The 20,740-nt window shown below is 61.6% G+C and overlaps 2 protein-coding genes across 4 annotated transcripts; one reads left to right on the top strand and one right to left on the bottom strand.

Annotated features, from left to right (window-relative positions):
* Window positions 1–41: 41 nt before the first annotated feature.
* On the bottom strand, window positions 42–14,386 carry SCAF1 (SR-related CTD associated factor 1). 3 transcript variants are annotated; one of them, XM_070633166.1, is made up of 11 exons: window positions 14,187–14,386; window positions 11,381–11,494; window positions 11,081–11,138; window positions 10,247–10,341; window positions 9,865–9,965; window positions 9,661–9,776; window positions 4,027–6,852; window positions 3,302–3,384; window positions 2,863–3,081; window positions 766–894; window positions 42–478 (listed from the first exon to the last, which is right to left on the bottom strand). In XM_070633166.1, exons 2-11 carry the CDS (start codon window positions 11,486–11,488, stop codon window positions 287–289), a joined length of 3,927 nt encoding a protein of 1,308 aa, XP_070489267.1. In that variant the 5' UTR covers window positions 11,489–11,494; window positions 14,187–14,386; the 3' UTR covers window positions 42–286. The 3 variants fall into 3 exon arrangements, with proteins under 3 accessions (XP_070489267.1, XP_070489269.1, XP_070489268.1); XM_070633168.1 differs by having other exon boundaries at window positions 10,243–10,341; window positions 13,722–14,196; XM_070633167.1 differs by lacking the exon at window positions 14,187–14,386 and adding an exon at window positions 13,722–13,861.
* Window positions 14,387–15,833: 1,447 nt separating this feature from the next.
* Window positions 15,834–19,777, top strand: RRAS (RAS related). Its single transcript, XM_070633184.1, has 6 exons — window positions 15,834–16,030; window positions 17,933–18,020; window positions 18,131–18,233; window positions 18,347–18,455; window positions 19,232–19,350; window positions 19,428–19,777. The coding sequence occupies exons 1-6, from the start codon at window positions 15,878–15,880 to the stop codon at window positions 19,510–19,512; spliced, it is 657 nt and encodes a 218-aa protein (XP_070489285.1). The 5' UTR covers window positions 15,834–15,877; the 3' UTR covers window positions 19,513–19,777.
* Window positions 19,778–20,740: the final 963 nt, after the last annotated feature.

Raw genomic sequence — 20,740 nt, 5'->3', positions numbered from 1 at the left:
CCAAGTCCGTCTCTGAAAGAAAGGGCTAAAATCAGGGGGGCTTGGGGGTAACATTTCATGAAATCTTTAATGAAACTGGGGAGGGGCACAAACAGAGAGGAGGGGCGATGGGGACAGGCTCCAGGGTGAGGACCTGGGCAGGGGCGGGCGGGGCAGGGGGCTCTCCTCTTCCCCGCAGCAGCGCTCCCCCATCATCCCACTGACAGGGGAGGGCGGTGGGGACGCGGAGCCATAAATACGTCCAGAATTCCGAGGCGGCGCAGGAGGACAGGGGTGGCGGGGGGTCTCAGAGAGGGGGCAGGGGCAGGCCTGGGCCACCCTTGTCCGGGGGCCCCGGCTCCTTGGGCGGCCGGGGGGGCCCTGGGGGGTCCCCCGGCTTGCGGCCGTGCTTGCGGAAGTAGCGGTAGCGCTGGACGTAGGCCCGCACCAGGTTGCTCACCTTCACCGGGTTGATCTCCCCGCTTTTGCTGTGGCAGATCTGGGGGACGAGCGGCAGCTGCAGTCACTGGCGGCCCCCAGGGGCCCCTCCACTGGGACTGCTGAGCACAGCGGGGACTGGGACGGGAGCTGCTACCCCAGTGTCCCTACTTGTGCCCCTGATGCCAGCAGAACAGGCCCAGGTGGGCTCGAGGAAATCCTGTCACCCTCCTCACCTTCCAGGCTGACCCGCCATGCCTGTCTCCCCATCTGTGGACGTCTGTCTGCACACGTCCATCTCTCCGTCTCGTCCCCCTGCCCCCCGTGTATCTGCCCCCGGGGCCCCACCTTGTGGACAGCCTTCCTCAGGATGTCCTTGTACTCCTCCTTGGTGATGTCCTTCTTCTGATAGTACGGCTTGATGGCCAGCTTCACCTCCTCCACCGCCCGCTCCTGTGTGTGCAGCTTCTTCAGATACTGGTGGGAGAGACGGCGAAGGGCAGATGAGCCCCTGCAGGACCCGCGGCCTCCCTGACCGCCGGCTGCGCCTGGGGGTCAAGTCCTGCTTAGGGGCCGCCCTGTGCTCCCTTGCTACAGTCACCCTGGACCGCGGGCCAGGCCTGGGCCTCTGAATGTCACTGAGGATCTCTTCTAGGCTGGACCCTGGGCTGTCCGAGGTGGCCAGGACAAGGACACGTGGTCCCTTCCCTGACAAAGGTCACAGTCCAGCAGGGAGACAGACATTAGCCAAACAGTTATGACCGTTTTAATCCGACTCTACAGGGCTTGTTCTGATGGCAGCAGGAAAGCATGGCAAGCTTTTCAGGGGGACGAAGACTCAGAGAGGGCTCTCACGGCACCGCCCTGGCTCCTGAGTGGACAGCGGGCCGAGGGACACTGGGGGGCTGGGACCGGCTAGGAGCAGCGGAGACGGGGTGGGAGTTGAGCCGCGGGGCGGCCGGCAGTCTCAGGTTGTGGAGGTGGCACGCCCGTGTCGGAGTCCTGGTCCTACCAGTCCGAGGCTGGGATGACGGGCTGAACCCTTTAGCGGCTCACTGGTAAAATGGGGGGGGACTGTGGCTACACATGTGGAGGCGACAGCAAGGAGCCAATCAAGGGGAACCACGGCTGTTCTGAGGGTGATGGCCGCGAGGGGTGGCAGGGAGACCCCTAAGCCTGCTGGGGTGGAAGAGCCGCACCCCTCGATCAGGTCAGGTCTTCCTGAAACTGGACCCCTAGGAAGCCTCCAGCGGGAGAGCAAACCCAGCCAGAGCCGGGCCTTCTGTCCTCGACTTGCCCGAGCACAGGAGACAACAGTCGCCGCGGGAACCAATCCTGGGGAGGTTGCCCTCACAAGCCAGGCGACTGCTCCCTACAGCCCAGGGCTGGGGGAAGATGGGAATGGTAAACTGAGGCCTGGCACCCCAGACTTCAGGGCCAACACCTCGGACGACATGACGACGAGCATGCCAACGGAGCTGCTGGGAGAGCCACAGGCCACCTGGAGGGAAGCCTCAGGCCTCCCTGCCTGACAGGAAGTGGGTTTCTGAAGAGAGGTGGCCGAGAGAAAGGAGTTGTTCCCCATGCCCGTCTCAGATGTGACAAATGAGAATGCCAGCAGAGAAGGGACCAGCACAGCCTCCCTGGCAGAGCAAGGGACCCACTGCTGCTCACGGGGTCTGTCCTGGCCCTGTCCTGCAGCTCACAGCACAAGCCATGGATGAGTGGCCCTCCAAGCTGGGCGCTGCCTCCGCTCCCCGTCTGGGACTCTGCAGGAGCTTTCTTCTGCCTGCCCCCTGGCACCACACACGAGATGTCTACAGGGCGGGCAACGCCATCAGCTGGCGAGAGCCTGACGGACCGTAAGGAAAAGCGTCCAGACTCGACCAAGAGGAAAACAGCCCCGAGGCCAACGAGGAGCAGCAGATGTGGCTGGATGAAAACCTGTTCGTATCTGCCCAGCACCAGGCTTCCTCCTTTCGCCTATGCACAGACGCTCGAGTTTTCTCATGCAAACCACCCTCCCCCTTACACAAAAACATGGCGGGGGGCGGGGGGGACAGATAGATAGATAGATATGGGCAACCCAGGGGCAGACTGCAGTGGGTACGTGTGTAAGTACGTGAGGGCGTTTCCGTCCATGTCGGCATCTCTCTGTAGAGATACACACACAAACAGACACACGCACGCACGCGCATGCGCACACACACACACACACACACACACACACGCGTGACTGTTTGGAAGTCTGCCCAGCACCGGTGCCGCATTCCTCCTGCGCCTGCAGTTCAGGTCTCCACACAACTTAACGACTTTGGCTTTATCTAGGTTCCCACCTGCTGGCCCCGGCCTCTGCCAGTCTCCTCGGGCCCCCGCATCTTAGTGTCTGTTCCCGTTCTCTGCAAAACTGTCACCAGCAACCCACCTCTCGCAAGCCTGGCTCACCTTGTCTGTGTCCCCACGTCCCTCGGAGCTGCTGCTGCCCTCTCTCTTGTCGGACGCTGCAGCCAGCCCAGTGGGGGTGGGAGGCGTGGAGCCGCAGCCCGCCAGGGGGAGGCTGCCAGGGAGCAGGTAGCTGGAGGGGCCAGGGGGCAGACCCAGAGAGGTGGGCACAGGAGCTGGGGTCACCCCCAGACTGGAGGGGGGCTTCCGGTGGCTGAGGATCTGTGGGAAGAGGTTGGAGGATGAACACAGGGAGGTGGAGGGGAGGAGGGAACGCGTACCGCTCTTGTCCCACCCTGAGTTCCCAACAGTCCCAGGGGCCACAGCTCCTCTTCGGGCCAACACCTCACCCCAAAGCCTGCCGGGAGTCAGGCTTCCTCTCCTAACCTGGGGCAGGGGACAAGCAAAGGGGCTGAGGGGACCCTGCCCCAGGGGAGCCCACCTGGTTGGTGGCCTGGATCAGCTCCTGGGCCTTTGCTCGGCTCGCCAGGTTGGCCTCCTCCATCTTGAAGAGAAGTGCAGTCACTGCAGGAGGCGGAGGGGGACGACAGGGGGACGGGCAGTGGACATGAGAGAAGACAGTGAGCTAGTGCCCTGCTGCCAGCTCCCGCCCCGGGCCCCTGGGTGGGCCACACGGGGCCAGGTTCAGAGCCAGGCAAAGGGGGCCTTGGCCACTGAGGACCACCCACACTCCTCATCTTCTCAGAACTCAAGAGGCCGGGGGGACATAGCCAGGGCACTCAGTGATGAGGTGGTGGCCGAAGTAGACTCCGTCTCCCCAGCCCCCCACAACCAGTCCTACCTCTCCCCACCTCTGTGGCCTGGCAGAGCTTACTGCCATCCCCCAAGGGACCCCACTCCCTGCTCACCCCATCCTTTCCAGTCCCTCCACCAAGCCTATCCTAGCCCACCTCTAGGAGGACCCCCAGGCCACATGCCACTCCTCATCTGTGCTGAGCAGCCACCCCTGCTCCCACCTGCCCTGCTCTCTCCCACTGCCCCCAACATCCAGAACCCCGCAGACAGACCCTGACGGACCCTCATCCACCCGCAGCCCTCCCAGCCCGGGTCGGCATCCCCACGGCCTCCAAGTCTGTCTCCATGGGACCTCGCCCTCCCCCACCCTGTCTGCCACAACCTGCCCTGGCCCCCCCAGGGGACACTCACAGGCCAGAACACCGCTGGTGGTGCAGTCCACCCCAGCGGGCAGGTTCCAGGGCATGGGCGGGGGCAGCGTGGGCAGCTGGGAGACCCGGGGGGCTGGCCCATCCTCCGCCCCTGAGTCGCCGGCTGTGGACCCTGCACTGGGGGCGGTGCTGGGGGCAGCAGCGGCCGTGCTGGTGGCCGTGGTGGTGGCAGGCTGCTGCTCCTCCTCCTCCTCCTCTTCCTCCTCCTCCTCCTCTTCCTCCTCCTCCTCCTCCTCTGCCCCACCGCGGACCCCAGCCTCCTCGGTGGCCTCTTCGGGCAGGAAAGAGACCTCGGGTGTCTTGCAGCTGCTGTCCACAGTCTGGGAGTCGGGCGTGAGCGCAGGGGGCGGAGGGACTACCTTGGGGGGCGGGGTGCTGGGGGCCTTGGCCGGCCGCTCCTCCCCGGACCAGGAAGTCTCCTCGGCCCCCTTGGCTCCGGCCGCCTGGCTGCAGCTATCCGCCTTGGACTTCTTCAGTGTCCCGGGGCCCCCGCTGCCCCCGCTGCCGCCCCCGCTGCGGATCTTTTTCCTGGTCTTGGATGGCTTGGTCTTTCCCTTGGTCCCCTTGGCTTTCTTGGCCCCGGCCTTGGCCTTGACCTTGGTCTTTTTGGGCTTGGTGCTGCCCGGAGCTGCTTTGGCCACTTCGGCGGGGGCCCGCTCATCCGGCTTGAGGAAGGGGGAGCGGCTCTCGCGGTCGCGGCTGAACTTGACTCCGATGGAGCCCAGGCCGGCGGACGCGGCCTCCTTGGCTGGCGTGGTGCTGCTGACGCCCTCGCGGATCAGCACCGCCACCTTGGACTGCAGCTTCACCTTCCGCGAGGACGAGGACGACGACGAGGACGAGGAGCCCGAGCCGCTGCTGACCGGGGGCTTGGGCGGGGGCCCTGAGGAGGGTGCCGACTCCTTGGGGGGCCGGGCCTTCTTGGATGACCTGTCCCTGTCCCTATCTCTGTCCCTGTCCCTGTCCCGGTCCCCTCCATCCAGCGCCTTCCGCCGCGATCCCTTCTCCCGGGAAGAGGAGGAGGAGGAGGCGGCCCCAGAGCGGCGCCGGTCCTTCTCGCTGCTCTTGCCGCCCCGCTCCTCGGCGCTCAGTCCCTCCGAGTCATACAGGACCTCGCGCTTGGGCGACGAGGCCGGGGCCGGGGAGGGGCCTCGCGGGTCGGACTTGTCCGGCCGGCCCACCGTGATGGTCCGCTTGATGGCGAAGAGATCGTGGTCCGTGAGGTCCTGGATGGAGGGCGGCACGGCCCCGCGGCGGCGGCTGTCCCTCTCCGCGCCCAGGGAGGCGGAGCCCGAGGGCGGCTGCGCGGGCGCTGGGGCCTTGTCGCTGTCCCCGGACCGCTTCTCGCCCCGGGACCGCGACCGCTTCTTCTTCTTCTTGCTGCCGCCGCCGTCCCGGTGCTTGCCGCGGTGCCGTTCGCGCCTCGACGACGACGACGAAGACGTTGCCGGGGGCGGGGAGGCTGAGCGCCGCCGCCGCCGCCGCTTCTCCCGGGAGCGCGATCGGCGGCTGCCCCCGCGGCGGCGCTCGGGGCTACGCGAGCGGCGGCGGGCGGAGCGCGAGCGGGAGCGGGAGCGCGAGCGGCGGCGGGCGGACGAGGCGTGGGAGCCGGGCTTGCGGTCCCGGGAGCGGTGCTTCTTGGAGTCCCAGGGCGAGGCGGGCGCCGGCGGGGCGGGCTGCACGCCGGCCGAGGCCGCAGCTGCCTCCTTGGGCTCCCCGCCGCTGCGCTTGCGCTCCCGCCTCGACTTCTTGCGGGTGGGTGGCCCGGCGGGCGCGGCGGCGGCCGGGGACGGCGAGCGCTGGCGGTAGCGCTCCCGCCGCTGGGTCAGGATCTTGCGGCGCAGGTCCAGGCCGCCCCAGCGTGTGTCGGCCGCCGGCGGCGCCGGGGCCGGCTCCCCGAGGTCCACCTGCAGGGCGCCCTCGCCGTCCGACTCGGCGTGCAGGGACAAGAAGTCGTCGCCCTCGGGGGCACGGGGCGCGGGCGGCGGGGGCGGGGGCTGGGCGGCGGGGGGCGCGGAGGCGGCTGGAGGAGGGCGGGCAGCCCGGGTGCGGAAGAGGGAGAGCGCCACGCGCGGCTCCTCCTCGGGCTGCACGATCTCGCCCTCTTCGATCTCTGAGTCGCCGGGCGGCAGCAGCGGGGGCGGAAGCGTGGCCCCGCCGGCCGTCACCACCTCCACCGAGACCTTGCCTTCCCGACAGGCCTCCGCCTCGGTCCCCACCACAAAGACGCGCCGGCGGGTGGCTCCTTCGGCCCGGGTGGAGTCCGCCTGGGGTGGCGTTCCAGGGGCTGGAGTCGGCTGCGGGGGCTGGGGATCCGGGCGGGGGCTCTCGTCACCTGGGAAGTCCTGGCTCAGGCTGTTGTCATCGTAGATGCCCGCCAGGGTCTCCGAGATGCGGCTGATGCTCTGGGACAGGCCTTCTTCCTCCTCTTCCTCTTCTTCCTCTTCCTCTTCCTCCTCCTCCTCCTCCTCTTCCTCCTCAGGGGAGGGGGTCCCCGCTGATGAACTGGGGTTGGAACCAGTGGGCTCGAAGGGGTCGTACTTCTGCTCCGGAGCGGGTGGTGGGGAATAGGCCTCGTCGGTGGGGTGGAAGGGGTCGTAGATGTCAAACCGGGGGGCAGGCGGGGCCGGGGGTGCTGGAGGTGGTGGAGGGGGAGGAGGGGAAGGGGAGGATGATGAGGGGGAAGGGGAAGGCGAGGAGGACGCAGAGGAGGGGGCAGGGGGTGGGGCAGGGCCCCCGTCTCCGGTGCCCAAGGTGAGGAGGTGGCGGGCACAGGGGGGTCGAGAAGAGTGAGACTGTGGAGAAACTGCAAAGGAACAGAGGACACAGAGAGCCAGGATCAGGTGCACATCCCTCCTCCCTGTCCCCCAGTGGAGGGGCCACAGGCAGGACAGCACCCCCCACCCCCAGCACCGGCTGCACCTGCAGGCAATCCCAGCACTTTACTGTGTGAGCTCTCGTAGGAGGCTCCCAACAAGTCCCCACTGTAGGTACTGCTACCCACGGGGCCCGGGAGGAAACTGAGGCACAGAGAGCTGCAGTATCTTCCCCAAGGGCACACAGTCAACAGAGAAAAGTCGGAGTGCAAACTCAGTCAAAGCGGCCTCTGAACCTGCACTCCCATATCCCGCTGGCCTGCAGCCCAAGACCACCCTGACCAATGGCAGCGGCGATGTGACCACAGAAAGCACAGCTGAGATGGGAGAGTCTGGGCTCACACCCGAGGCGGCCTGCAAGGCGAGCTCTGGCTGCTGCACCGGCTGCCTTTGCAGGAACCTATCCCGTGTCACAGAGGAGCAAGGTGAGCGTGAAAAGGTGGATTGCCCTTCCGGAGCCAGGAAGGGGCAGAGCTGGGGCCTCTGAGCGCCCGAGTCCCCACCCTGCACTCTGCACTCTGTGATGAGCCCTCGCCAAGGGGCTACCTCTGCTCAGGACTCAGAGCCATCATTGACCGGTGACAGCCACAACCAGCGTCCACTCCCTCCTACAGGCCAGGCGTCATGCTTTCTGACACCACCTCCTCCACCCTCCTGAGACCTAAGCACTCAGGGCCACAAGTCACACACATGGAGACAACTGACCGCGGCTGAACCTGGGGCGGGCGGCCAGGCCAGGACTCAGACACATGCTCAGAGTCCAGAGGCCACTCTCTCGCCCACACGTAACTGCAAGGACCCTGCCCGGCAAGGATGCCAGCACAGCCGTGGGGACAGTGCCAGGGAAGCAGGGCATTGAGAGGGTAGCTCGGGAGACACCTCCTGATCTGGACCCCAGGCTCCAGCCCTCACCTGTGACATGACCGTCAGCCAGGAACTCAACCTCTGCCTGCCTCAACTTCCCCGTCTATAAAATGGGGCTTTGCTCATTCAGCCAACGCATTTTTATCCACCACCTATTTTGTGCCAGGCGCTGTCCAGGGTGCTAGGAGTAGGATGGTGAATAAATAGTGAAAAATCCCTGCCTTCAAGGAGTGCACACTAGAGTGAGGAAAGACAAATGTCAACAAGCCAAGCAGAGCCGGGCTGAGGACACAGGAGGAAAAGAAAGCAGGGCGTACGGGGCCGGCCCAGTGGCGCAGTGGTCAAGTTTGCATGTTCCGCTTCTCAGCAGCCTGGGGTTCACTGGTTCGGAACCCGGGTGCAGACATGACACGGCTTGACAAAAGCCATGCTGTGGTAGGTGTCCCATGTATACAGTAGAGGAAGATGAGCATGGATGTTAGCTCAGGGCCAGTCTTCCTCAGCAAAAGGAGGAGGAGAGGCAGTAGTTACCTCAGGGCTAATCTTCCTCAAAAAAAAAAAAGGGAGGAGGAGCTCACGATGAGAACGACAGCGTTCAGATCTCACCAGATGAGAGCACTAGATGAGCGGCGGCGGCACAGAAAGAACCAGACTGCGCCCGGCGCCACAGACTCTGAGCACGAGCTCCTACCCCCCCCTCGCCGTCATCACTGCCACCTGAAACATCCCCACAGACTGGAGTGCTCTGGAAAGACAGACATCCACTTCTTTACTTAATTCTCACGTGGGATAGGATTAGGGGCATTTTCTTTTCTTTTTCCTAAGTTTTCATCATTTGCCCAATGAAGACCAAAAAACTACTGGGAATAAGAAGATAAAGCAGTCGCCCTGAAGACAACTCTTAGGTTCCAGATACATCGCTATCACTGACAGCACACCCCCTGTCTGTGTAAATAAAGTTTTATTGGAACACTGTCCTGCCCATTTCTTTATTTATCCTCTATGGCTTCTGATTTTAAAAGAAATGAAAATACTCCCACCCTAAGAGTGTGGTGGGCCCCAGGCACCATGGCCCTTGCACCTAATGCGTAAGTCAAGCCGCAGCTCTAGAAAAAGGACAAGGGCAACGTGAACTGGCTCGGAAGGTGTGCGAGCCGCGTTCTCCAGCACCTTCCTCTCCCCTCCGCCCCTCCCCAAATCTGTCCGTACACGCAGAAGGGAAGTCTAAACCCAGGGTGTTCATCGGGGTCCCGGGGGGCCAGCGGCAGCAGCACCACCAGGAAACTGGTTAGAAATGCAAATTCCCAGGCCCCACCCAGACCTGCTGTGTCAGAAACCCTGGGGGTGGGACCTGGGACCTGTGGATGAACAAGTCCTCCTGGGAATTGGCTCCACTTCGAGAAGCTCTGCTCTGCCCTGCTCACAGCTCGACTGCTGCGAGCGGGGCTGGGGGACCGACTCACTTGGGCAGGCGCACATCGCAGACATCAAACACTTGGGTTTTACACTCAGACGGCCCCAGGCTTGGGGCTCAGGGCCCAGGACCACCATGAAGCCCCCGGCTGTGCCACCCTGAGCAAGTGACTTCCCTCTTTCAGACTTTTCTCCTCTGAAAGATGGAGACGCTAAGAGCCCTCCCTCCTGGGGAGATGAAATCCCAATGCAGTCAGACCAAGCACCATACACTGGCTACCGGCTCCCATGTGCTCGGTATCAGTCATCAGTTTTCACTTTACGTACATCCATACAGCCTAATCAAAGTCTAACAGGAGAAAAACGGTAAAATAAAGATCTTGTCTAAAGGACACGATCGTCACTACTATTCCTACTAACAGTGGCTGGCTCCCGCCCAGCTCCGCCCTGGCACCACATACCCGTTTTGCCCGTCCTCCAGGCCCTGAGACGGGGTAGCAGGCTGGGCACGGGCAGGGGCATCGGATCCCTGTCCCCAATTCGGACCTCGGCCACCAGCTCCAGCATGTCCTCGCTCCTGCAAGGCAGAAGGGGAGAGTGAGCCTTGGGGCGCCTCTAGCTCCCACCATCGGGGCCTCGCCCACTCTGGCTGCCCAACTACTCACTCGCCAGGCCGCAGGTCCAGGTGGCTGGGGACCCAGGTATCCGGGGGATCCAGGACACTCACCAGCCCCGCGAGGAAGCTGTCCGCGGCCATGTCCAACACCTGGAAGAGGCCAGGAAGGGTCCCATCCTGTCCGTGCTCACGTGAGGACCGCAAATCCCACTTCCCCAGCCCCTGACCTCCCAAGAATCCAGCCATCTGAGACCCCAAGGAAATGTGGGGATCCAACCAATTCCCTCATCCTGACTGCCTCCAGGGCCCCCAGACCTACAACACTGCCTCTGATCAGCACCCCAGCCCCAGGAGTCTGGGTCCCCACCCGTCTCCCATCTCAGGCATCCAGGCCCAGGAGTCCGAGTCCCCAGCACCCTCTTCTTACTCACAGTAGCCGTGTCAGTCCCCCCTGATTCCTGGGAACGGGGCTCTGACCGTGGGCTCCGGCAGCGCCTCCATCGAAGGCCGTGACACCGAGAGCCATCTGGAGAGAGATTGGCATGGGGGAACTGGAGACAGGGCACTAGATGCAGAGACCTTGTGGGGCAGAGGAAGAGGAGCCTGCCCTGGCTCGCCACAGGGCTCCAAGCTCCTGCCCACTCTGCAGGCTTCCATCCACCGCCTCCCAACCTGGGTCCCAGAAAGACCTCCCCAGCAGCCTTCTGAGGCCCCAACTCTCTCACCCATTTGTCCTCCTAGCCACCCATAGGATGCAGTCCAGACAGGTCAGCTTGGCATCTGAGCCTTGCCGTGACCAGGTCCCCACGGACCTCCCCTGCCTCCCTCCTGCTCGTGCCCCCTTGCCCACTAGCTGCTAAAATCTACAACTGAGGCCTGTGACACACCCCTGTGCTGTGCGCCTGCTGCTGCCTCTGCCTATCGGGCTTTCTTCTTTACCAGACAACTCCAATACATCCTTTGAAACCCAGTTCCCTCTTGCCCCCTCTCAGAAGCCTTCCAGGACCCCGTCCCCCTCCATGCTAGCTTGGCTGGGCCTCCTGCCCTCCCACAGCGCCTCGGGCTACCTCTGTGCTGTGACCGTGTCTCCCTCCCACCAGACCATGAACCCCTCCAAGGCAGCCACGGGGGCCGAGCCATCTTTGGCTCTCTGTGCCCGCACAAGGGTGGCACCCAGGAGGCCTCAGAAAAGAGTACATGAGTGAAATCCGGAGAAAGAATGCAGGGATAGGACAGCGGGCTCAGAGGACCAGGACCCGTCCTACCTTTATCATTTGGCAGATCTCCCTGCAGGGAACTTCCCATGGCCTGCTGAATAGCCCGCTGAGGAGAAGGAGGGCGAAGGGGGTGAAAAGAAAGGGCTGTCAGCAGACTCTGGCAACAGCCACGAGCTCTGCTCCTGGGAGACGGCCATTTCAGAAACCCCTACAACCAAACTCACGCTTCGGAGGAGCCAAGAGGCCAGGCCCCAAGCCCCTCCTCCCCCCCAGGGCCCAGGAGTCTGGCCCTGGAATCGAGACTCCCAGCCCCACCCTCCCTCAGCCCCAGGCCTCTGGCAGCCTCACCAGGATGAAGGCAGACGGGGAAAGCGTGGGGTCTCTGTCTGGAGGACCATCGCCCCGATCCTCGCCCGACTCTTCTGTCTTCCCTCGAGACTCATCTTCTTCCTCCATGGTCACCTGGAGGTTGAGGGGGGACAGTTTGGCGTGGAGGCTGGGGGAGGGGGAGGGAGTGGTGGCAGAAGGAGGTGAAGCAGAGGCTGGAGAGAGACCTCAAGGGCCTCCCATGCTGCCTCCATCAGCAGCCTCTTCAGCATCCCTGCTCTCCCTCTCCCCATCCCAGTCCTTGGCCCAGTACCAGGCCCAGAGCAGACACCCAAGGGGTGAGAGCGAGTCTCTTCCCTGGTCAGGATTCATGTCGAAGTGAGGCCTTCCCAGCCTCCTCCTGTGACACCTGACCCCCTAGTTCTCACAGCTTCCCCCAGAACCAAACTTTCACACCTCATTGCCCACCCTCATGGGAGCCCACCCAATGCCAAGATTTGTTTCTGCTGAGTTGTGGTTTCAAATAGTGTGTCCCTCAGTCTCATAACCCCACCTTTCCCAAACTGAGGTGTGTGCCAGGGTGCTGGGGGAGCCTTAACCACGACACAGCTTCCTAAAGCGTCAATTTTCCTCGATGGTGAGGGGCCAAAAAAATGTATTTACATACATAAGATAAGCTGGAACTAGGACAGAGTGATCTACAAAACCAGTACGCCCCTTTTAAAATGAAAACACTAATTTCAGAAAGCGATGCTGTCCCATGAGACCCCAGAGGGGGCAGCCACCTATCGCGTATCTGCCCATTGTACAGAAACAGGGCTGAAGCCTTGGCGAGGTCATAGAAATTCTTAGATTCTGCTAAAGCTAAAAGATCATCCTTCAGTCTGGCGGCTGTCTTGACTAGGGCTTCAGAAAATAAGAATCTTTCAGCTGTAGGCTTCCCTGACAATATCTAGCCTCAAAGCTCCTAGAAACCTTCAAGACCCCTAACCCCCAACTCAGTGTGCTGAGTTGTAAACGGGTTCAGTAGGAGGAGCGACCTCAGAGAAAGGCTGTGAGAATTACAAGGAGACAGGCTTCCGCCACAGAGTTAGCACAGCCCAAGAACTTGACACGGAGGAACAATAATTATCATTACTAGCCTTTAAGGCCCAGGATTCCCCTACGCCCGTCTCCTCCAGGCCCCTAGCTGCATACCTTCATAGGAAAGACCTCCGTCCCGGGGCTCCCTCCTACTACAGATTTTCAAGTCATGCCAGAGCTCCCACGTGCAGCCTCCCAGCTCTTCAAGAGCCCTCACTCCTTCCCTAACTCCCACTGACATGGCCCGCCCTGATAAAGCCCTGTGGACAGTTCTCAGCCCTGAAGTTGCCCTCTAGCATCTCCAGGGGGAAGCCTATGCTAATGTAGAACAGTGACTGTCACATAACAGAAGCTTCAAGATCTGCTGACTACAGACACACAGATCCCAAACCCTTTGCGGGACTTGAAGATGCTCCCTCGCCCATTGAGACATGCCCAGGGCTTTGCAGACACACCCACGCTCCTTAGATCTTTTCCCCACCAGAAGGTTCTGCAGACATTGCTAGGGCCCCCCAGATCGGTGTTTCCCAAACTACAGAGTCTCACGGCAGGACAGTGCTTGACAAATAGCTTGTTATAAAAGGTAAATCGAGCACAGGAGAAAATTCTTCACAGTACATCACAAGTAGTCATTGGAAATGTTAATTAATGGGACTTGGATATTAGTTAAATACATATGTCGGTATGTAATGGGTCTGAATGAGAAAATGTATTTCTTATTGTAGATCAAGGTCAAAAGAATTTGAAAAGCATCGCACTACATGATCTTATAGACTTTCCCAGACTAACGTGGACTAATTCTAACTCTCTCTACAGGCCGAGGGCAACGCAGCATTTTCAAACATTTTTCATTTGAATTATGTTCCAAAGGGCAAGACCATTTGAGCTGGGCAAATTTTCCGATATTCTCCTTTGTCTTATTCTCCACGCGCTTATCTGGCCCCGAAAGGCATTCGAATTTGCTCCAGGCAGAGAGATTGCATTCTTGTAGTCACACTCAAAGCCACCTAGATGGTTCCAGGTCCTTCTAACTGCCCCCAGCCTCCTGTCACCCAGATTAGACACTCCCCAGACGTTGGAGACCCATGCAGGGCTCTCAGCACATCTCAATATTTGCCTCCCTCCCTTGGTGGGCACATCCCACCCCTCTGGGTGGCCCTAAAAGACTTTCTAGCCCTGGGTGGTTCCTCCAGGCCGGCTAAATGGCCCCAGACCCCTATGGGTGAGCTGCATCCTCAGGTCAGCCCATGCAGGTACTTCCCAGCCCTAGCAGACATACCCCAGGCGCTATAGATGGCTCTGCAGATACTCCTCAGTTCTTGCAGACCTCGTCCACCCCTGGGACATATCTCAAGATCTCAAGATGGCCCCAGAACCCTCTAAGCAGACCCTAGCCTCCGGTCAGTCCATAAAGACGATCAACAGTGCCTAGAGAAATGACCCAGGCCAGCTATATGATGGAGGACAGGCCCCAGTCTCAGTCCAGGCCCTGTGGAGGTCCCGGGTCCTCACGGGGACGCCCCGTAGATGCCCCCCGGCACCCACAGACGCCTCCCGGGGCCTGGAGAAGGCCCCCCGCTCGGCGCCAGGTTCCACCGCAGCTGCCGGGCCCGAGGCCGCCCCGCTAAGCCCTCCAGGCCCCGCGGCGTGTGCGGAGGACCCGGGGACAACTAGCGACCCGACTCCGCCCCGCCCACCCCGATAGGCCCGAGCCCCGCGGCCCGGACCTCCGCCGCCATCTTACCCCGCCGCTCGGGCTGCGGCTCCGGCCCCGGCGCGGGGCGGGGCGGGCTGGGGGGGCTCCGAGCAGAGGGAGGAGAGGGGCGGAGCTAAAACGCCGCCGAGCTTGCCGGGACTTCAAGTACCGAGCACGGTGCCGTGAAGGCTGGTGGGAAGCCTCCGGACTCAGTTTCCCAGCAGTCACTGGGGCATATGGGCAGAGGTGCGCGCGACGCACGCCGGGAGGCGTAGTCCGCGCGTCGCCTCCGTCGCGCGGGGACAGCAAGGGGGTGAGAGGTGAAGTGGGCGGGGTTGTGGTGGCCCGCGATGAGGCCCCACAGTGCCCTGCGCGCGCGCGGAAAGAGCTACGGAACAGGAAGTGACGTAAAGAGCACTCAGTGGGACAGATGCAAGGGAATTGTAGTTCAGCGGAGTGGCCGGGAGAAAAAAAAAGCTGGACTGGCTGGGAGTTGCCCCGCCCACATTCTGGGGATCCCAGAATCCCGATGCCCCTGTCCCCTCTAAATTTGGAACCAAGGAGCCCAGCCCTACAGCCTCCTCCTCATTTAGGATAGAAAATTAGGATAGAAATCCAAATTTCGATTCCTCTCCCGAGAGCGGCGGTGTCTGGACTCCCATTCCCCCCTCCCTGTGACTCAGGCATCTGAGCCTTCTTTCCTTAGGTCTAAGAGTCGGACCCTCAAGCCCTTCCTGCCTTAGACCATTCGGGGTCTCAAGCTCGTACCTTACACGAACACGAGTGTTCGTGTTCCCCACCCCAACTCCCTCGGATCCAGAATCCTGGGTCCCCTGCTCCTCCAACCCCTGGGCCCAAGATTCTGGGCCCCCAGCTCCCTCCTTTACAGAACCCCCAAATGCCCTCCTTCCCAGGACCCAGGAATCCAGGCCTCCATCCCCAGTCTCTCCCAGGGACCCAGGAGTCTGGGCCCTCAGCTTCCTCCTCTTTCAAGACCCAGAAAGCCTGGCCCTAGGCCCTCCATGACCCACGCGTCCAGGCTTGGACAAGCTGGCTCACGGATTAGGAATGCAGTGATCTCACGGCCCCTCCCTGCCCCGTTACCCGGCTGTCCCCCTCCAGGGCCCCATCTCCCCTCCCAGTCTGTCTTCCGCTTGGCTGAGACAGCGGGAAACGGAAGCCTGGGTCCCTTAGCGGGCGGAGACTCCAGCTTCCAGCCCAGACACCCAGGTCGGGAGCTTGGCTAAGATCCCAGGACCTGCTCCTTCCTCAGAGCGCGCCTATATACGGCCGCGCGCGAGTCGGCGAGCCCCGCCTCCTACAACCCGACCTCCGGGACGTTGCCCTGAGAGGCTGCATCACGGGCTTTCATTTGCATAGCCCCTCCCCGAACGATCTTCCTGACCCGTCTGCGGAAAGGATGAGAGTTCTTATTAGCATATCCCCGCCCCCAGACGGCCCGCCAGCCGGAGCGCGTGGCTCCGCTCCCGGGGAGCACAGTCCTCTCATTAGCATATCCCCGCCCCATTCGGAATTCCCCTCCGCAGCGAGCGCCGCTCCCCTGCCCTTATTAGCATAGCTCCTCCCTTTCCCGGGCCTTGCCTCCTCCTTAAGTGTCCCAGGGCTCGAGCCCCTCTTTGGAGCTCATGATTATGCAGTAGCCTTATTAGCGTGGCCCGCCCCTAGGCCCCGCCCGGCTCCCCCCAGGCGGTAGCGGCGGCGGCAGCAGCGGTGGCGACATGAGCAGCGGGGCGGCGTCCGGGACAGGGCGGGGGCGGCCCCGGGGCGGGGGGCCGGGACCCGGGGACCCCCCACCCAGCGAGACACACAAGCTGGTGGTCGTGGGCGGCGGCGGCGTGGGCAAGAGCGCGCTGACCATCCAGTTCATCCAGGTAGTGGGCCCTCACCCGGGGGGGTGCCCCCGGGACCCAGAACTGAGCCCTTTGGGGGATCCCTGAGACCCCGAGTTCCCCTTGACCCATCACTGAGACCCTCCTATGAGGCCCTCTAATCAAACGATCCCCTCGGATTGTGACCCTGAGCCTCCCAGGGCCTCCACCCCCTAAACGAGAGACCATCCTCCTATATTCGCATCCTGAGACCCACACCATCTCTCCCCTCAGTACCCAAGACGCAGCTGCCAGGCTGACCTGACTCTGGGCACCTCCTGGGAGCACCCTAAACCTAGAGGAGTGGCCCCATTCAGACCCTAAGCACTCTCATGGGCCCCCACCCGCCTAGGCACCACCTCCCCTCACCCTGAGCCCCATCTCCCCCAAATCCCAGACCCCAGCTCCCCCTCTGAGCCACTCAGAGCCTAACTGGGAGAATGCCTGTGCCCAATGCCCTTGAGACTCCCCCAGTCGGGGCACTTAACCTCTTCAGGACCTCCTCCAGACTTTGCTCCTGAGACCTATCTGGGACCACCTAGTCCCGAGAGAGGCACTCTCAAACCCAAGAGATTTCAAACATCTCTTGCCCCTTGGCCACTCGGGAGAACTCTAAGACCCCAAATCCTGGGGATCCCCCATCCCGGCACACCCAGACCTCCATCCTCCCCCGAGGAAAACCAACCCTCCTCCATCTTGAGTTTTCCTCCACTGCGGTTCTCTGAGCCCTTCTCAGAAACCCTAGCTAGCCCCCAGATTCTTGGCACCCCCAGAAAGACTCGCTCCTTGGGAGTTTCTCTGACCCGATAGCATCTCAGGGTCTCTGACTCTCCAGACATGCACCTATATTCTAGGACAAACGGCCCAAACGCACCCAAGCTGCCTTGGGGCTCTCCCCCAGTTCTCATCCCTGAGTTTGTCCCCATGTGCTCTGAAGACACACCCCTAACCCCCCCAGGGCCTGGTCCCTACACCCTCTCTCCGGGACAAGCCCTCACCACACACCCGCCTAAGAGACAGGATGCAGCCCTCAGAGCCTCAGCTGCCAGATCACCCCTTCTCTCCTGAAAGTCCACCCCTACCCAGGAAACCTCTGCCCCATTCCCAAAGAAAACCCTCCCACCTCGGAGAAACCCTGGATAGGCGTCTGCTCCCGAGATGTTACCGGAGAGGCCCCTGGGCCCTACACCCCCCAGAGAGCCCAGCCAGAGCCTGCATGGGAGTCTCTGCATGTGGAGAGAAAGGCCGCAGCCCTTTGCACCCAGGGGCAGCCCCAAAGCTGGCCAAACGCCTTGCAGGAGGCAGGCGGGACCCAGGCAGGAAGGGAGGGGCCCGGCCTGCGGGCGGGGCAGCTTCTCCGCAGCCCGATTGGCACCGAGACCTTCCCCTGGGAGGAGACACTGGAAAAGCTGCCGGAGGAAAAGGAGGGGGAGAGGGAGGAAGAGGAGGAAGAAGAAGAAGAAAAAAAGGGGAGGGAGAGAGGAGAAGGGAGAGAGAGAAAGACAGGCAGATATTCTGGACAACAACTGCTCCCAATAACTAAGCATCTATTATGTCCAGATGATAGTTAAATGCTTAAGAGGGATTTCCCCTGAATCTCACAAACCCTGAATTAAGCGTAGTGCTATTTTTGTCCTCATTTTCCAAATGAGGAAATTGAGGTTCAGAGAGGGAAAGTGATTTGTTCAGTGCCACTCAGCCAGGACGTAATCACAATGTGGGAGATATCCTTTGTACCAGAAAGAGAGGGACTCAGAGAAAGGAGACTGGGGAGGGACAGAGACCTAGATAGGGGGGGCACAGAGATCCAGAAAGATGAGGGCAGAGAAAGGTGGGGCCCAGCGACAGGGCTACATGTCTCTGCTGAGGTGCTGCAGTAACAGTGTCCTCTCCCCACCCCACCAGTCCTACTTCGTGTCTGACTACGACCCCACCATTGAAGACTCCTACACGAAGATCTGCACGGTGGATGGCATCCCAGCTCGGCTGGACAGTGAGGGCGGCAGGGAGTGGATGGGGGGATGGTGGCGGGGCTGAGGGCTCTCTCCGAGGTGGTTAGGGGGAGCCCCGTCCCCACCACGGCCCCTCTCCCCCTCTCTGCAGTCCTGGACACCGCGGGCCAGGAGGAGTTCGGTGCCATGCGGGAACAGTACATGCGTGCCGGCCACGGCTTCCTGCTGGTGTTTGCTATTAATGACCGGCAGAGGTGAGAGGGGTTGCCGTGGCGGAGCGGGGGGGGGGGGGGGGCGGGGTGGGGGGCGGGGTGGGGACTGGGTCCGAGAGGCCGGCTGGACCTCACGCCTCCCGCTTCATCCACAGCTTTAACGAGGTGAGCAAGCTCTTTACGCAGATCCTCCGAGTCAAGGACCGCGATGACTTCCCCATCGTGTTGGTCGGGAACAAGGCAGATCTGGAGACACAGCGCCAGGTCTGGGAACTCCCCGGGACCCCATCTTGATTGGGGCTCCCCGGTCCTGCTCCCTCCATTGTCATGCACCTCGCTAGATGTGTTGCCCCCAAGCGGGACCTTCTCGGAAGGAAAGGCACTTCCCCACCTCCCCAGGTCGACGAGCCCCAACTCTCTGCCCTGTCCCCACCTCTTGTTCCCACCTGGACCCTAGCCTCTGCCTCCCATTCCTTCTCTCCAGTCTACCTCCCGCTCGCCCCCCTGTCCCCCTGCTCCTCCCCAGCTCACTGCCCTCCCATGGCTCCCTAGCACCCCAGGGAGACAACTCCAGCTTCCCCACCAGGCGCTTGATGCCCACTGTGGTCTTGTCCCTTCCTTTCTCTCCTCTCACCGCTTCCCTATATACACACACTGCCTGATTTCCACCCAGAACTCATCTTTTAGATTAAGCCTTTGGGGATTTCCAGCCCTGGGAGCTTTGCTCAGGCTTCTGCTGGGAACACCCTGCCTTCTCTGCCACACGAAGTCACAGTTAGCTATGGAACTTTCCCTCACTCCTTACTTAGATGGCACTGAGCCCCTTCGGCATCTCCCGCCCGCCCCCCCTCCCCCCCCCCCGCCACCCCCTTCCCCCCGCACCCCGAATCTCCCTGGAGCTTTTCCTCTTCACTTGAGCCCCCGCAGTATGTAACCCGCACCAAAGGCGTGTGGCAGTGTGTCTTTCTGCCTCTGCCCGGGCTGGGACCCGCCCTGAATGCAGAGACCTGACTCCTGCCCATGTCCCCTCCCACCCCAAGGTCCCCCGATCTGAAGCCTCCGCCTTCAGCGCCTCCCACCACGTGGCCTACTTCGAGGCCTCCGCCAAATTGCGTCTCAACGTGGACGAAGCTTTCGAGCAGCTGGTGCGCGCGGTCCGGTGAGTGCAGCCCCCTTCCCGTCGTCCTTGTCCCCACCCCACCCGCCCAGCCCAAACTCACCAGCCTCTCCCCACAGGAAGTATCAGGAGCAAGAGCTCCCACCCAGTCCACCCAGTGCCCCCAGGAAGAAGGACGGGGGCTGCCCCTGCGTCCTCCTGTAGCCGGGACATAAAGGAGAACCAACGCGAGCTCTCGGGACCAGCTGCCCTCGCCGAGCCTCAGTTTCCCCATCTGGGTCTCCCAGGATACACTACTCCCCCACTCATAATTCCTGGCCTCCTCCGGGCCATCGTCACTGTGTGCCTTCTGCCAATGCCTCCTTCCCCACCCAAAACCCTGGTGGGGGTGAGGGGCTCCCGGACATCCGGGTCACTGCTGTATATAACTCCCCTCCCCCAGAGAAATAAACGTCACTGCCAATGTCAAGAGGTGCTTTTTCAAAAGGGAGAAGGGCTCAGGGGAGGGGGGTGAACTCAGGGCACTCGCACGCGTACACACGCGCACACACGCGCACACACACACACACACACACACATGCTAAAGCCTCACCCCACCTAGAACCGTCGGATCTAGAACCCTTTGCTTGTTGGGGGGGCAGGAGCCACAGAGAACAAGCCCAGCCAGGCATCTGGACCCCCCACTTCCCCTTCAACAGGGCGATTCTACTCTTTTCTGTTTCAGTGGACATTTTGTTGGGATCTCAATGTCTGGAAAAAAAAATTCTGGAAAGTTCTAGAACTACACTGTTTTGTATGGTAGCCAGAAACTACATGTAGCTATTTAATTTAAATAAAACTAAAAATTTGGTTCCTCAGTCACACGAGCCACATTTCAAGAGCTCAATATTCACATGGAGCCAGGGGCTACCCTAATGGACAGGACAAATACACAACATCCCCATCATTGCAAACCGGTCTACTGGACAGTAGTGCTCTAGAAGGTTCCGTGACCTTGGAGATGGGCAGCAACCGCTACAAACCCTGCCCGCCCCCCTCTCACTTGCAATGTATATTGAGAAAGTCCTTTTGACTGGAGGACGGAGAACGGACAGGTGGGTAGAATGGTGTCCGAGCAGCTGGCATCTTAAGGCCACCGCAGATGAGCTGACCACATACTTCAGGGAAACCTTAGACCCACCCCCCACATTCAACCCAGGAGCCCCAATCCTCCAAGCTATTTGCTAACCTGCAAGGCGGGAGCCAGAAGTGGAGACCACCACTCACCCATCTCCCAAGCCCATCAGATAGGGGGTCTGTGAACTGCAACATCTGCTCAACCTCAGCCAAGATGGCCCCATGCTCTGGAACTTGGGTCTCCATCTGCTCCATCACCCCCACATCTGCTAAGTTCCAACAGAATCTCTCTGAGCCCCTGATCCTGAAATGCTCC

This window comes from Equus przewalskii, chromosome 9, assembly GCF_037783145.1.
Source record: "Equus przewalskii isolate Varuska chromosome 9, EquPr2, whole genome shotgun sequence".
Lineage (NCBI taxonomy): Eukaryota > Metazoa > Chordata > Mammalia > Perissodactyla > Equidae > Equus > Equus przewalskii.
The sequence above is the reverse complement of the archived record's forward strand: the minus strand, read 5'-3'. Positions and strand labels throughout refer to the sequence as shown.